We start from the raw sequence: 16771 nt of genomic DNA on the forward strand, positions 1-16771 counted from the left end.
AAAAAAAAAAAAAAGGCGCCTCACGTTGGCTATGCCTATGATTGTGGTGAAGATCATAGAGGCGATCCAATGGACTCGTGGAGGACCAAGGCTCGTCCACCCAAAGCCGAAGAGGCCAATTGGTAAGCATGGTATCACTTTGTTCTCTCCGTCAGCTAAGTTCTCTGTGATCGGAGTTATTATTATTATTATTATTATTGTTCATACACGCATCTGTCAGCCCTATAGGCCGAGTGGCGGCAGGTCCTGCGGGGCAGCCGGGTAAGCCGCCGTAATGGTAGTCGCTATGTACATCGTCGCCTTTATACACATATCCTGATATTTCATTCCGCATGTCGTATATCCCGTGCTACTGTTTTTGTACTGCTGTTCCCATGGCCACGAAGGTCCATGGGCCTGTTGGATACTATCTCGTTTCCTTCCCTACTTCTGCAAGCGTTTTAACCTCAGCTGCACTATGCTGCCAGTTGCTTCGTGTCCGTTGTTGTGACTCGGTATGTGGTTGGTAGAGTCTGAAACTGGCTTAGGAGGCCTGTGTCAAGCATAAAGCGCACTGCCTTCGGTACCAGGTCTGGCCGTGTTAGGTAGGCCCGGTAATCCAATTCCCGCCTTGACCCCTGTGTAAGATGGCGCATTCGGGGCCCTGCCTGGTTTGTGCAGTGGAGGAGAACATGGCGTGTATCTTGGGGGCCACGTCCGCAAGGGCATTCAGTCGATTCCATAGCGTTAAAGGTATCAAGATAGCTGGCCAGCGCAATCTTCCCAGTCTGCATTTGAATGAGGACTGATGTGGCGGCTCTCCGTAGGCCTTGGTATAGTTGCATTGGTGCTTTTGAGGGCTCTTTCCATAGACGACGGAGGGAGTTCCCGTGGGGGGAAGCGGCCCATTCAGTCTTCCATGCATTTGCTGCTTCTATGCGGAGGGTTCTTCGAGTGCTAGCCATGAGGGTAAACTCTTCCGCACCACTGGGTGCCGGGGAATTAGCAGCTTCTTTTGCGAGAGCATCAGCACACTCATTGCCATAGATGCCTTCATGACCCGGGAGCCAATAGAGCTGTATATCCCAGCCACATTCCTGTAGTTGAGATGCAGTGCGTGTAATTTCGCTCAGGATATATTGGCCTGAAGACCTTCCTGGAGCTGAACACGCTTGAATTGCCGCCTGATTGTCTGTAAAGATGATTGCGGTATGGGCCCGATGGGAACGTTGTGATGTCGGTCTGAATGTGTTGCCTATTTGGGTGAGAGCCATTTCTATGCCTCGCAATTCCGCTGCATATACAGTATGAGTAGCTGGGGAGCCAATATGAACTGCCTGGCGCCCTAGAGGTGAAACCACTGCTGCTCCAACTCCCTGCTCTGTCAAACTGCCATCTGTGTATGCGACAATGTCGGCGCCACTGCATAAGGCATTCTGATGAGCTGCTAGGGCTGCTTCCCGAGTTTCCGCCACATATGATTCCAGACCTGACCACCATGGTGAGGTCACATGTGGGTGTATAACCTCCAGTCTGTCCTGAGAGATTGCAGTTCGCCGACCCCATTGTTCTAGTGGAGATGTCAGGGGGTCTTGGTCTGGGTTGGTAAACCATCGCATGCGTCGCTCCTGTGCATTCCTTGGTGCTGGTCGTTGGCCAGAGCGGCGTATCTCAATGAGGGTGGTCATAAGGGGAGAGGTGGCTATCCGGAGATATGATTCTTTAGCCGCACGCTCCAATGCAATCATCGGAGGAGGTATGTTGAGACATATCTCTAAAGCAGCTCGAGAGGTCGTTCTAAATGCGCCGGCAATCCTATAGAGGGCCCTGTGCTGGATAGATTCCATGGCTTTCCTAGCAGCATTTTCTGCCGCCTTGAAGCCCCATCCAGCCCGTACAAACCATGTGGAACAGGCAAATGTAATCTGCGGCCATAAGACTGCTGTGTACATTTGGCGGAGATGGGATAGGGTGATTCCCCAGGTTGATCCTGCTATGGAGCAAAGCGCTGCTATCATTTCAGTTGCTTTGACTTGGGCGTGTTCAACTTGTTTCATGCCGGTGAGATGCTGGTCTAGCTGGACACCAAGGTAGCGAAGGGTAGGCACTGGCTTAACCTCTACCCCTTGCACTTTGACTGAAGCATTGGTTGAGCTCAAGGGTCTAGGAACGCCTCGGACCTTCCGCCACAGATGTATCAGACCATATTTTGCTGGGGCAAACTTGGAGGCATGCTGGGTTTCCCACTGTTCTGCTATTTTGTGTATTTGCTCAAGGCGTCGACAGTTAGTCGTAGCAGCCCGGCTCCAGACAAGTATGCATATATCGTCAATGTAGCCAGTGACCATAGCTTTTCCAGGGTAAGCCTCATGTATTTGGTCGATCAAGTCTGCATTGTAGAACAGATAAAGTATTGGAGAGAGAGGTGAGCCTTGGGGTATGCCAGTATTTGTGGTAAACTGGCCTGTTGCACCCTCCATCAATACAATATCTGTGATGCGGTGGTGTAGGAAGCTTGCTATCCAGTTGACAGCATTGACTGGAATCCTTCATTTCTGGAGGTTGTGGATCAAGCGTTTATGTGCAGCATTGTCAAATGCACCACTAACATCCAGGGTGAGCAGTGTGGCTACCAATGCACCAGTACGCCAAGATGCATGAACTCGTTCTAACAGGAGATGAATAGCATGTTCACATGAACGCCCTCTGCGGCCACCAATGTGGGTCTGTGGTAGGAGACTGTACACTTCAACCATGTAGCTTATGCGGGTTGCGATAACTGCTTCTAGTGCTTTTCCAATTGTGTTCAGCAGTGCTATTGGTCTGTATGCCTTTGGATCTGCATAGTCCGGTTTGCCAGGCTTCCGCAGTACCACTGTAGTTGACTTTCGGAAGTGCTCTGGGCAGTATCCCAACTGCAGGCAAGCGTTGAACAGGTTGGTGAGATGGCTTAGGAAGGCCGGGATGGCTAGTGCCCGATGTAATGTCAGATTTGGTATACCATCAGGACCGGGGGCCTTGTTTGGTGCAGCCCGCCGGACTGCCTGACAGACCTCTTTCTTTGTAATGGCTGGCATCTGTAGTGGTTCAGGGTATTCATAGCCAGGGATGTCTGAGAGATCCGCTTCAGGAGGAGGGGGAAATAGAGTCCCCTGCAGCGCCTGTGCTTTTCTTTCTGGAGTGTCATATGTTTGGTTCCCTGTATGAAGAGTTGGTGTGTAGGTTGGTTGGACACCTCCACGGCGGCGTGCCCAACGGGCTAGTTTCCAGAAACCTTCTATTGACTCGGTTGCCTCCTCCACGCGGCTGCGGTGGCTGTTCCGGCTCAATTTAGTGGTTTCTCGGCCTAGTTTGTGCCTGGCCTGACGGAAAGCCTTGATATCTTCCTCCTGGCCAGAGGTAGCCCAGCGCCGTGTGCGGTTAACATTGTTGCGTAATCTCTTTAGTTCTGGAGGGTATCCTGGGCAGGAGTAGGGAGTGATTTTGGCTACAGGGACTGTGCTCTCTGCAGATTGCTGGATGGTTTCAATCAGGTGGTTGACTGTGGCGTCTATCTCCTTGGTGGTAGCTAGGGATTGTGTAGGTTGGAGGTCTGCAGCTAATGCCTTTAGGAAGGCATCCCAATCAGCTTCCTGCCACTTCATCTTTAGCCTCTCTGGAGTTTTCTGCACAGATATATCCAATTCTGTGAGAATCGGTATGTGGTCTGCTGCATGCATCCAGTCCCGTCGGTCTTGACAGCGCACCAGGAGATCAGTTACCTCAGCGGTGGCCCATGTCAGGTCAATTGTAGTCTGGTGACTACCTCTGCCAGTATGCTTCTCATATGTAATGGTGCCTGGTGGTGTAAGCAGTTCTAAGCTGTGGTCTTCAGCTACCCTGATGAGATCATCTGCTTCCTCATGGCGGTGGTTGTAGTCAGGTCGGGCCCACATTGGATGATGAAGGTTAAAATCGCCTACCACCATGTGCTGTTGGCCAGGGTGTTCAGCCAGTGCATTGTTCAATGCATTAATGACACTGTGTTGGCCTGTCACAGGGCTAGGGTTGTATGCATTATGAATATGTATGGGGCCTATTCTCGTGCGAAGTGTCAGGGTGCTCAGGTCCTTAGTATGATGCTGTATTGCCCACTTCGATGGATCCAGTGCCTTGCTAACAAAGAAGCATACCCGTGGCATATTAGCCACGTTAGTGTCCTTGCTAGTGGGCTTGATCAGGAGGTGAAAGCGGTTTCCAAGCATTTGTGAGTATGTGGTCACTTGGTCTGTATGTCTGTTGATGTAGGGCTCCTGGATAGCCAGGATCTCTAAGTCGCGCACCTCTTTCTCACCAAAGAGGTGTATCATCCCTTTTTCACGTGATTTCCAGCAGTTGGCCTGCAGGATTCGAATCCGTTTAAGGTCCATTATTGATCACAGTTCCTCCTCCATTGGGTCTCCACTGGGGTGGCACTGGCTTTGATCATCAGACTCTTGACCATGGTGCCGGGTATAGTTTCTGTGTTGGTTTCGAGTCTGTCTGAGTACTCTTGGAGCAGTATCAGTGCTTGGGGCACTGAGAGCTCTTGCTCTAGACCGCTGGCGAGGGCCCTCCCTAAGTTGCAAAGTCTGGGTCTGGGTGTTCATCTCATTTTCTGGTTGGGTATCCGCCATAACACTGTTTAGTTCAGGTTCATCTTCTGTGCGAGGTCTTTTATTGCTCTTTCTGGGTCGGCCCAGGCCACAGCGTTGAGTGTGGTGTTCTGCAGCTTCTGCAGGGGTGGGGTCTTGTTCCTCCCCTGAGAGGCCTACAGAGCCAAGGGAGACTGGAGCACTCTCATACCATCCACGTCCATTGGCTCTGTTATGACGTGCAATCTCCACCTGTTCCACACGGGCTGGGCAGCTGCGGTCAAAGGCAAAATGGTCCTCTGAGACCTTCTCACTTCGCTTAGTGTTCTGTTTCTGGCAGGCTGCACATTGGGCCTTAGTGCGGTCTCTTGCTGTGGGACATTCCTGAGAGGAATGGTTTTGTGCACAGTATGCACATGAGGTAGGCCGCTTGCAGTTTCGAGCTATGTGGCCATATGCTTGGCAGTTGAAGCACTGCTGGATCCGATGAGTTTGGTCGTAGTATTCACATGGGTGGTCACGGCCATCAAGTGCCAGGCCAAGTAGTATGGCAATGTTGGCAGCTCGATCATTATCAAACTCAACAATTAGCTTGGATGTTTCTGGTTTGTGTTCTGCAATATGCCGGGGGCCAAGGAGCCATCCAGTGTATGTAATCACTGTGGGGGCAGAGGCCAGACGCCCTAGGTTATCAGCCTTAATGCGAGCTGGCGCAGCTGCTAGGTCAAGCTGGCAGTTGACACCATTCATGACAACACGATAAGTCCTCCTTCTGATGGTTGCATTGTCTCCAAAGGCAAGGCACCAGTCTTTTGCTGCTCTAGCCAGTTGTTCCACATCTTCCAGGCTCTCTGCACGTAGGATAATGTCTCCACTGGGCAGGATACGGCCTGTAGAGACTGACCGGTGGGCAATGATATTGTTGTTTGATTCTTTAATAGCACGGTTTGCTCGCTCCACAACCCTGGCCTCTTTTTGGTGGCGCAATGGGTCAACGATTTGGCGATCAGTGTTTCGGATATGGATCTCAAGGTCTGTTTTCAGCGGGAATGGTGTTGCTGGGCTGCTTGGAGAGGTGCTTAGTGTTCCATTTGTACTGACAGGCCTATTGGTGTTGCCCTGCATCCATCCCGAGACCAAAGAAGACTTTGTTGATGTCAGGTGACTTGCTAGAGCCGCATTCCGATAAGATTTTGCATGGCCAGAAGTGAAACGGGGTCTCTCGGATCGTAGCTCAGAGGGCAATCGGGAGTCGATTTATTCCGGACTAACGAGGTCTATATGGAGAGGACCAGCGGAAGGTAGAGCTATATTGTCTATCGAACGTGTATGCGCGTATGTAGCTGATTGAGTGCTTAATCTACAATATGTGTGCACACGTTGACTATAAGAATCTCCTGACCTCGCTACTCGGGCCAACTATTTATCCGATCGATCCTCATCACTCCCCTTCGTTCAATCGCCGCATATTCAAATCAATCAAAAACAATATCTGGCAATTTGATAAGCGGCGGTTGGACGCACGCTTCAACTTCTCATAGATGTTGAATTCTCTTTTCTCGCTTAATTAAGCGAGCCCCAGGTCTTCAACCAACCGTCCTTGACTAGCATGGTTGGTAACCTTCGTCAAGCCATCGGCAATCATCTTGTCGGTAGAGAGGTGCTCAAGGCAGATCTCCCCATTACCTATGTGGTCCCGGATGGCATGGTATCGTACGGCTATATGCTTCGTCTTTGGGTGATTGATTGGGTTGTCAGCAATCTTTATGGCGCCCTGGTTGTCCTCATAAATGGTAGTCGGAGCGTCACGATAAATGGATCCCTTTCCTATTGCATATAGGAAATGTCTAATCCAAACCGCTTGTTTGGCTGCCTCCGATACGGCCATATATTCAGCTTCCGTCGAGCTCTGTGCAGTAACCGATTGCTTTCTGCTCGACCAGGTGATTGGCGTGCCATTAATAAAGAAAATGAAACCAGTAGTCGACCGGTTCTTTGCTGAATTAGCGTACGCGGAATCAGCATATGCATATAACCCTTTTGGACTCCCCTTTGCACCAAACGTTAGGCCATAGCCCATGGTGCCTTTCACATATCGAAGCACATGCTTGGCCGCTGCCAAATGGACCTTCCTTGGCTCCGCGAGGTATTGAGACAGTTGATTGACTGCAAAAGCGATGTCCGGCCGTGTGGCTATCACCAAGAAAATCAACCGCCCAATTAGTCTCCGAAATAGCTTATGCTCAGCTCGTCCAAGCAGTGAGCTATCCGGCGCTTCCAATTTAATGCTCGGGCCAATGGGTGTGCTCACAGGCTTGCAATCAGCCATGCCAAATTCATCAAGAATTTGTTGTGCATAGGACTGCTGGTCCAGTTGAATAGACCTGTCTCTTCCCCATGTGAAGCGAATACCCAACAGCTTCTTGACCAATCCTGAATCAGTCATTGGATGGAACTCCTTGAGCTTCTGCTTCACCACGTCGATGTCATTGGCATCCTTGCCAAATATCACTATGTCATCCACATACACAGCGATAATCAGGCCCCTACCATTGATGAACACACTGGGGTCTGCAGTAATCGGTTTAAAGCCTATCTTCTTCAGGAAATCACTAATCTTTCGATGCCATAGATTAGCAGACTGGCGGAGGCCATACAGCGACTTCTTCAGCTCCAAAACTAGGCCTCTCGTGCTAGTAACATCTGGATCAAAGTCCTGCAGTCCTTCCGGGATTTCCATACAATTAGGCTTGTCGAGGTCGGAACCAGCGAATGCATTATTAGCATCAAGCACATGTGCCAATAAGCCTAGCTGGGCTGCTATAGCCAACAAGATTCGTAGGCTATCTATTCGAAATACTGGTGCAAACGTCTCGTTGAAATCGTCATCTGATTGCTCATTTCCCCTGGCAACCAGCCTGGCTTTGAAGCGGTCAATTCGGCCATCCGGGCCTAGCTTCACATCGAACACCCATCTGGTTGATGAAATCGTGCCTTCGGCTTCCTTCCGGGGAATTAGCTCCCATGTGCCAAAGCTTATTAAAGTGCTCAACTCTTTGTGAATCGCTTCCTTCCATTTCGAGCCATATATTGGATCATTAACGGCTTCGCTATACGACTTCGGTATACGGATTCCAGCTTTCTCACGTGCAGCACATGCTTTCTCTGCAACCTCATATTCTCTATCAGTCTGCAATAGCTCTGCAGCTACTGCTAGCCTAGCAAAATGGGCCCGCATGCGCTGAGCTGGACGATCACTATTCCCAGTGTCCTCCCCTTCAGCTTTGCGCTTGCGGCCATACATTTGCTCTGTCTGGCGGCTCTCCATCATTCTCTCTGATGGTTGACGTACGCGAGCAGACCGCCGTTCCATTTCAAGCTCAGACCGGTGGCGTCCGTCTTCAGGAACCGGTTCAGGCCTAGGCATATCCTTTGGTGTTTCATCAGCCTGCTCTCGGGGTTCTTTCTCAAGCACTTCATTGTTTGTATGTTCCACAGGAGCTCTCTGCTCCACCTCCCCTTCAGGCTGAACTTCAGACAGTTTCAACGGCTTATCTGTTGTGCCCCCAGTTGATGAAGAGGAATTCCTTTCCTTCTCTCCATCCTCTTTATTCAGTCGCATATTCAGCAATTCTGGCATTGAATTGATCGTCGGCTTGTTGGTGTGGAAGGGCTCATTAACTGGCAATCCTGCTCCAGCAGGCTCTTCAGTAGGCCTCTTAGAAGTCATTCCAATGGATGCTTGAGCAGGCGCTTCGGTAGGTGGTCCAACAGGTAGAACAGTACTGGTCAGCAGGCTTTGTATGTCAACTTGACCAGCTGACAGTTCGCTCAAATAGCCATTTTCCCGCTCTCGAAACTCGGGGTTAGTGACCAGCTTCAGTTCACTACCACCTCTAGGCAATACTAAATACTGCTTGTTGCTCTTCCCATACATCAGGAATGTGCCCTCCATTGCTCTGCTTTCCAACTTGCTCTCTGGTTTATGATAAAAGAGCACTCGGCAACCCCAAGCACGAAGATGGGCCAAGTCAGGCCTATGCCCATGCCATAGCTCATATGGTGTTTTCTCATCTTTGTCAACTTTCTCATGGCCATCTTCTTTCCTCTTCACCAATAATGTCCGGTTTCTCAGGTAATTTGCCGTGACAGCAGCATACTTCCAATAACGCTTGCTAATACCAGAGTCAATCAACAAGGCGCGCGCTATATCCATAATAACACGGTTGTATCGTTCCGCCACACCATTCTGTGCTGGTGTTTCAGCCTCAATAAATTCCAGTTCAATGCCTTTCTCTTCTGCCCATGGTCTCAATGCCACAAACTCAGCAGCATTATCAGTACGGATGACCAATAGCACTTTCCCTGACTGCCTTTCAACCTGGCGCAGCCAACTATCCAGTGTGTGCATTACACTTTCAGCCCTTCGGTCCATCTTGATGAAGATCCATGAATATCGCGTGCAATCATCAATCAATGACAGGTAATACCTTTCCTGCCCTATTCCTTCGCGATTTGGACCCCAAAAATCCATGTACACTCGTTCAAGCGGCTTTCTAGCTCTAGGAATTGGCGCATGGCTTTGCTTCTTCACCTTCTTGGCCTTTGCACACACCTCACAGTTATCATGGAGCAACTGGTCTTGTTTCCCCAGTTTCAGCTCATCTAGCTCCATATATTCAACACAGGTGTTAAATCGGCTTCTTCCTGCATGACCAAGGCGTCGATGAATGAGCTCCTGTTTCATTCGCGTTTGCTCATCGGCAGATAGGGCCATTCGGGCGTATTGCTGTCTTTTCGCTGCTTTTGGGCCAATAAATAGTGCATTGACGTGCCTGACTGAATGCAAGTATGTGGTCCGTCCATCTCGTTTTCCTTGGGCTACCACTTTCCCATCCTTCTTGAGCACATACCCCTTTCTAGAGCCAATTGATTGAAAGCCAGCCATATGTAGAACCTCTAATGACAGTAGGTTCTCTGCTAGGCCTGGCACATACACCACCCTACCTAACCTGGCTGACATGCCGTTTGGCAGGTTGAATCGAACGATCCCTCGTCCCTTGATGGGCATCTCAGTACCACTAGCAATAATCAAATGACCTCGGCTAGTCTCATCAAGGTACTCAAAAATGCTTCGATTGCCAGAGCACATACTTGTAGCCCCACTGTCAAAGCACCATCTTGATGGATCCATTCTAACTCGGTGTGCTCCTTCTATGATGTATTTGGCCCACTCAATCTTATATTCAGTGATGGGGCTAGCTTGCACATCCTCTGTTGCACAAGCATCATGCTCTTCAGGGAATTGGGCTTCTTCACATGTGAAGCCATCTTGCACGTCACTATCTTCATCCACATGGCCATCTCCAACGCAGCTACCTGCATCTTCAGCAGTATATTCAACAGCACATTCAGCTGCATGCATAGCAGTTTCCTCACTTATGTCTGCCACCTCAATGGCACGAGTACCATACTCGCTCATGTATCCGCCATCATTGTCATCATCATTGTTGTTGCCAGCCATGCTACCTCCTTCCTTTGCAGACTTCCCTTTCTGCTTGGAGAATCGATTGGGCTTCTTGTTCCGGCCATCTCGGCCACCTTGGCGCTTGCTTTCATCAGCGCTAGCATCATGATCATCACTTTTGCTCAGACAATTCCTTGCTCGATGTCCAGTTTTCCCGCAAGCAAAGCACTTTGTGCCTTTCTTTTGAATCCTTGATGCCTTCTCAGTTGGTCCGCCTCGTAACTGGTCAAAATCTATTGCTCGTTTGAGCACATAGCTCTTGTTCAGGTTAACATCTGAGCTCATCACAGTCCCTTTGAGCATTGCATACTCTTCCCGCAGGCCACGGAGATACCAAATCACAACCAATTCATCAATATCGATCTTTTTGCTGCCGTTCATGTCAATTAATTCGCGTCCTAGTTGTTCGATTTCGCGGTAGGCGTCTTTGGCATTCACATTGGAACCTTGATACCAATTGGCCATCTTCATCAACTGCATGGCCTTCATCGCGTTTGATGATTTCAGGTATGCCTCTTTCAGGTAGTCCCATTTCGCGCCGGCATTTGGCAGGTCCTTGATCTCCAGGACAATGGTGGGAGTAAGGCCTTGTTGAATAATCATGTCCGCCTTCATATCTACCTTCGTCCATTTCAAATTGTCTTTCCGTATTTGGTTATATGTCTCCTTTCCTACTTCGTAGTAGTAATCAATCGCCTGCCATGCAAATTGGACCTTTAACTGACTCTCCATTGCATAGAACCAGTATCGAGCGTTTTCCTCGTTCAGCTTCTCGATATTGAAGGAGTAGATCTTTATGCCAGGATCCTCTAACGGCTCCTTTGATGGCATTTTGCTCTCACTGCTAGTCCCTACCATTATGACGTTCTCACAACCCAATAGGCTCCGCTGAGCAGATTACTGGCCAATAATCGTGTAGGGAACTAATCGAGGGTGAGGCCCGTAGTCGGAATCGTATCGATCGGTCTATAGAAGATGTTAAGCGACTATAGAACCCCCGGGGTGCCACACGCTGGTTAGGCGTCGATATATCCAAATATCTTGGGCAGGCCCGGGCTCATAACCAATGAAACGGGGTCTCTCGGATCGTAGCTCAGAGGGCAATCGGGAGTCGATTTATTCCGGACTAACGAGGTCTATATGGAGAGGACCAGCGGAAGGTAGAGCTATATTGTCTATCGAACGTGTATGCGCGTATGTAGCTGATTGAGTGCTTAATCTACAATATGTGTGCACACGTTGACTATAAGAATCTCCTGACCTCGCTACTCGGGCCAACTATTTATCCGATCGATCCTCATCAAGAAGGAGTGTATGATGGGGGGCTGTGGATCACTTTGGGGGCCTGTGTTGAGTGCTGTAGAGTTTTTATCTCCTCTGTCTGCTTGTTTAACATATTTTGGATCTGTTGGAGCGCCTCTTTCTGGCCGTTGTGGTCTTCGCTGCCGTTGTTGCTTTGGCGGTCGCGCACCTTTGCTGCGAGGTCTTCGACTGAACTCATGAACCGGATGAATAGGTCCCTGGGAGGCAGTCCCTGGGTCCGGTCAGCTATTTGCTTCAGCTCTGCCGTTTCTGTGAGGATGGCAGCTGCATGGGCGCATTGGTCGTGGTCCTTATGGTTGTATGAGTGGTCAGGCCACGGAGACGCGGCTCCGACCACCCCTTTCTTCTTTGCACCCCCCATTGCCAGCGACAACTGGGGAGAACAACGTTGAAAGTAGTATCAATCGATTCCGCGTGAAGTTAAATATAAGATTCGAGTTTTCCGCAGTGCGGGAACTCGCTCAGAAGGTAGGGGGGGGTTCGCCACTGAGGAGTTGTTTCATCGGGACTACCTGTCCTCTAGCTACACTACCATCTATCATCTAAATACAGGTAGCCCCTGTGCAGGGGGCTTGGGTTTCCGCTGCTGTTAAACAGTTGATTGAGCCTCTTGGGTTTGGTGGGAGAGAAATGCAGAAGGGAACTGACGTGCGTAGGATTGCTGGTCTAGGCAAATGCAACCATCTCTTAGACATCGCCAAAACCCAAAAAACCCAAACCCAGCACTGGAGCCCCAAAGTTGGGTTTTGGGAACCCAAAATGAGGGACAAACGATGCAAACACGAGTAAACTCGTGGCTGCATATTCTATGCATAATTCGTCGGTGTTTTTGAGTACTTGTATTGGTTCTATATTACATCTACATCTTCTAGCTCTCCGCAAAATGCAGTGTACACTGTACAGCGCGGGCCAGCGTCAAACTAGGAGAAAATGGAAAGTAAGAGTGGAGTAAAGGCGCCTACCTATTCTCAGCGCCAATGTGTTTCCCGGTCCATGTTTATATAGCCTTGTCTCTGGCGCTCTTGCAAGTGTTTTTGCCAGACACCAAGCTCCCTTTTTTCTTGCTTTCTTCATCCCTCTTTCTTTATCCCTCTCCCCCTTCCCCGAGAAACGATAATATTGCACGTCCTATCACAAGCACAGAATGATTGGGAGAATGAGATGGAATCTCAAGGCCAAAACGACCCAGGATCATGCCACACCAAATTACAGATGCGCAGACTTGAGACCCGACCTTCGGCTCTTTCAAATCTTCCAAATAAACTTACCAGGCAGTTTCTGCATGCCTTTCAGCCTGATATTTGTCACAAAACGTGCAAATGGCCTGGAAAAACTGAACTACCTGACTTTCCTTGTCTACAGGAATAAATACGGGTCACCATGGCTCACTGTGGTTAACCGGGACTGATACAGATCACGGCCACGGAGCAGCTCAGCTCCTAACAGCCCCAGACACAGCGGAATATAGGATATGGCCTGACAAGCTCCCAAGAGGACACTGTGATGAGGGGCACCAACACTCCAGGGCAGTCAATGGCCCATTAATGCGACTACTGGAACATAATTGCCGCAAGACTTACGCAGTCACTATTGCGGTGTTGGAGGCAGCGCTGGAGCTAGGGGTGGGAACAGCATGCCTACAGGAACCCTACATTGATATGGAGTTCCGACATGGAGGATACCAGATATATTGGCCAGAAGCGACATCTCTTCGGGAGTCTCGGGACCAGCGAGTGGCGGTAGCGATCCAACGGGATCTGGTGGATAAGATAATAATGGAAGCCCGGACAGATCTCCTTGATCATCCATACTTCATGGTGATGGATGTATGGGAGCTGAATCGGGCCCAAGAGAAAGTATGAATCACCCAAATAATCAACTGCTATGACAACTGGCTGGGAATGGGCCATTGCTGGCATGGGGGCAGTGAGAGACAGAGGAGAGCTTTGGAAGATATGCATTGGGACCAGATTGTTGAGGGAAGATGCCTACTCATTGGAGACTTCAATGCCCACAGCCCGCTATGGAACCCTCTTGCAAGAGCCCAAGTGAACGCTGGGCCATTGGAGGATCTGATAGATAAAACAGGCCTCTACATCAACAATGAGCTAGGAGTCTCCACTCGACCAAAAAGAACGCCAGGGATCTCAATTATTGACTTAGCCCTAACTACAGTCAGTATGGGGCCTCTGGAGATGTGGACTGTTTGCCACGGGCTCGGAATAGTAGATAATAACGAACTGAATCCTTATCTAGACTATTGTAGCCATCGACGAGAATATCGAATCTGAGGAAAGAAAAGAAGGAAAGTCTATCTAGAGGGCGCAAAGGGGTTTTATCCATGGCTTGTGCGGCCGCGCTAAGTGCTTTCTTTGTTTGCTTGGATGGCGGCGTTTGTTAATATCAGCCAGCAAGCGGTGTTCAAGCGTTGAACCGTCACACCCAGGGGTTTCTGTGGGGTCTAGCCCAGATATCATGCATTAAGGCTATCTCGGGCAGCGTCGGTAGTCCCGGAACTATGTTTCCGAGACAGTAACCCAGCCGAAACTGAAAGGCAACCAAACCGGTATCACTAAATTGTCATTCCCTGTCGGTACAGCCAGTAATGAATTTGACTACTACATGACTTCATCTCAACCTGGATTGAGCCTGCGATGCGATAATCATCAATTCTGGCCGTGCTATCTTGGACTGACAAGTTACTGACCTGAATACATTATATAACTATTCGAATAGTGGGGTGGTCCGAATGACGGCCAGTTAGCCGAAAGTGGGAAATTCCACTTTCCAGCTCAAGGCAATTAAACCGACACTTGATCGACGCATCTCCTCGGCCTGTTACCCATATCCTTTCCTATGGACCCTGCTCTTTTCTCTAGTGGTGAACAGCTTCCACTCAATCCATCATAACTCACTTCGGTACTGAATTGGTGGCTTCATCAGATCTGGCTATTCTTGATGATATCGTCGTGCGGTTTGCGGACAGGACCAATAAAACTCTCCATACGTGAGTAGTACCTGTAAACAATGCCCAAATAACCACGATAGATCGAGCTAATAATAGTAGTCCTTGGTAAATAGAAGAGATGGCCGTTGAAAAGTCCCCCTTCTGCATCTGAACTTCGCGTCCCAGTAACCGCAGGAATTTTCCTTCTGAATTTAATGATTCCTGCTCTTAGCTTTTTTTTTTTTTTTTCCTCCTTTTTGGAGAAAGCCAAATCAAGTCTATGGATCAATTGAATACCAGGGATTTGACACAGGGTTAGACAGTTGAAGGCATATATTCAAAAGGCATACGAACCGAAGGTGGTGGATCCCACTGCTCGGTTCAATTGCTATTCAAACTTTTTTTTTTTTAGGCAGAGTGTCCTGGGATGTAAAGCCCCACTTCGACCTGTACAGGCGAGCATCGGACAGAAGTCCGAGAGTGTATAAATTGTGGAACAAACATTGCTGTCGCAAAAAAGCCTCCTGTGATGCTCTATAAATGCCAGCAAGGGAACAAGCAATAACCAATGCACTGTTGGAAAGACCTTGGAAAACTGAACTAGACAAGAGAAATCATTCATCAAACAAGACTGAACAAAGCAAGTATGGGCCGACAATACCTTAAAGCAAGAGCGGTGCTTTCAGAAAAAGGAGCAACGCCTTCTGTCGACGTTCCCGGGATTGTACGAGAGGTGATTGAGACCATTCGCAAGGATGGCGATAAGGCTGTGACGAAGTACTCCGAGAAATTTGACAAATGGTCGCCCCAGAGTTTCAAACTGTCCCAGAGTGACATTGATGCTGCCATCGCCAATTGCTCCAAGCAAACTCTCGACGATATAAAGGAGGTTCAACAGAATGTACGTCTGTTTGCAGAAGCACAAAAGGCTTCGCTAAAAGATTTCGAAGTTGAAATCAAACCGGGAGTGCATCTGGGACAGAAGAATGTCCCAATTGATAACGTCGGCGCGTAAGTTCGGGGCTTCGTTTCCAGCACGCAAATGCGTTCCCTTTGTGATTTGTACAAATAGTTGACGGTTGTTTCCATACGCAGATACATTCCTGGAGGACGCTATCCGCTGCTTGCATCCGCGCATATGACCATTCTCACAGCGAAGGTTGCTGGTGTCAAGCACGTCATCGGTTGCACACCCCCCGTCAATGGCCAGATTCCGAACAGCACCGTTGCGGCAATGCATCTGGCAGGAGTGGATGAGATCTTCCTCTTGGGGGGCGTTCAAGCTGTGGCTGCCATGGCCGTAGGCACTGAGAGCATCCAAAAAGTTGATTTCATCGCAGGACCAGGAAATGCCTTTGTGGCCGAGGGGAAGAGGCAGCTCTTTGGGGAGATTGGTATCGACCTTTTTGCCGGCCCTACGGAAATCCTTGTCTTGGCTGATGAAACTGCCGACCCCTTCACCATTGCTACAGATCTGGTCTCGCAGGCGGAGCATGGCCCAGATACTCCGGCTGTGTTAATCACCACTAGCCCTGATGTGGGGTGGAAGGCGATTGAAGCTGTGAATCAGCTTCTTGGATTTTCAGATCTTTCAACAGCTGGGGTCGCGAAAACGTCGTGGGAAGCGTTTGGAGAAGTCATTGTTGTTGATTCCATGGATGATCTGTGGCAATTGGCGAACCATTATGCGAGCGAGCATGTACAGGTGTTCACCAGAAATCCACGGGATGCTCTGGTACGGATGACCAACTATGGAACGCTGTTCTTGGGCGAAAGGACCTGCGTCTCCTATGGTGATAAGGTAAGCTCTGGGACTGAAACCGCCTTCAGATTGGACAGAATTCAGGATGTAAAATCAGAAGCTGACAACGTCCAATCTAGGTCATTGGCACGAATCATGTGCTTCCCACTCGATCCACCGCTAGATATACCGGTGGTCTGTGGGTGGGCAAGTACCTGAAAACCTGCACCTATCAAGAAGTCACCTCAGAGAAAGCAAGTGGGGACCTAGGCCGGCTCTGTGGACGTGCCGCACGTGCTGAGAACTTCGAGGCGCATGCACGATCTGGCGACCTACGGGCAGCTCAATACACGAGTGACAATTTTGAGTGGATTCAGAAGACGAAGGCACGCATGTGAAGAATGGATACTGATACATTTCAAGGGCTGTAACAGGAGATTCAACATTTGCTGAGATAGAGCTGTATATATGATATCAATTCGCACATACTATTCAAGGTCTTGATATATTTGAATAGTGCAATCTAGTCCTATCCAGAGATTTTTACGATGTAACCAGGACAATTGGATATGTTTGAAGCTCACCTGACGGGTGGAATCAGCGTGTATTATGCAGTTCTGGGTTTGCGCATGAATTGCTCA

The 16771-nt window shown here is 49.3% G+C and overlaps 2 protein-coding genes across 2 annotated transcripts; one reads left to right on the forward strand and one right to left on the reverse strand.

Moving 5' to 3' along the window:
* Positions 1–11419: 11419 nt before the first annotated feature.
* On the reverse strand, positions 11420–11803 carry ACHE_70165A (uncharacterized protein; the record flags this gene model as incomplete). The annotated part of the gene is made up of 1 exon (XM_043282468.1): positions 11420–11803. The coding sequence occupies one exon, from the start codon at positions 11801–11803 to the stop codon at positions 11420–11422; it is 384 nt and encodes a 127-aa protein (XP_043139844.1).
* Positions 11804–15035: 3232 nt separating this feature from the next.
* ACHE_70166S (histidinol dehydrogenase family protein) lies at positions 15036–16528 on the forward strand (the record flags this gene model as incomplete). The annotated part of the gene is made up of 3 exons (XM_043282469.1): positions 15036–15400; positions 15485–16190; positions 16271–16528. 3 exons carry the CDS (start codon positions 15036–15038, stop codon positions 16526–16528), a joined length of 1329 nt encoding a protein of 442 aa, XP_043139845.1.
* Between the last annotated feature and the right edge of the window lie 243 nt (positions 16529–16771).

This window comes from Aspergillus chevalieri, chromosome 7, assembly GCF_016861735.1.
Source record: "Aspergillus chevalieri M1 DNA, chromosome 7, nearly complete sequence".
NCBI classification, from domain to species: Eukaryota; Fungi; Ascomycota; class Eurotiomycetes; order Eurotiales; family Aspergillaceae; genus Aspergillus; species Aspergillus chevalieri.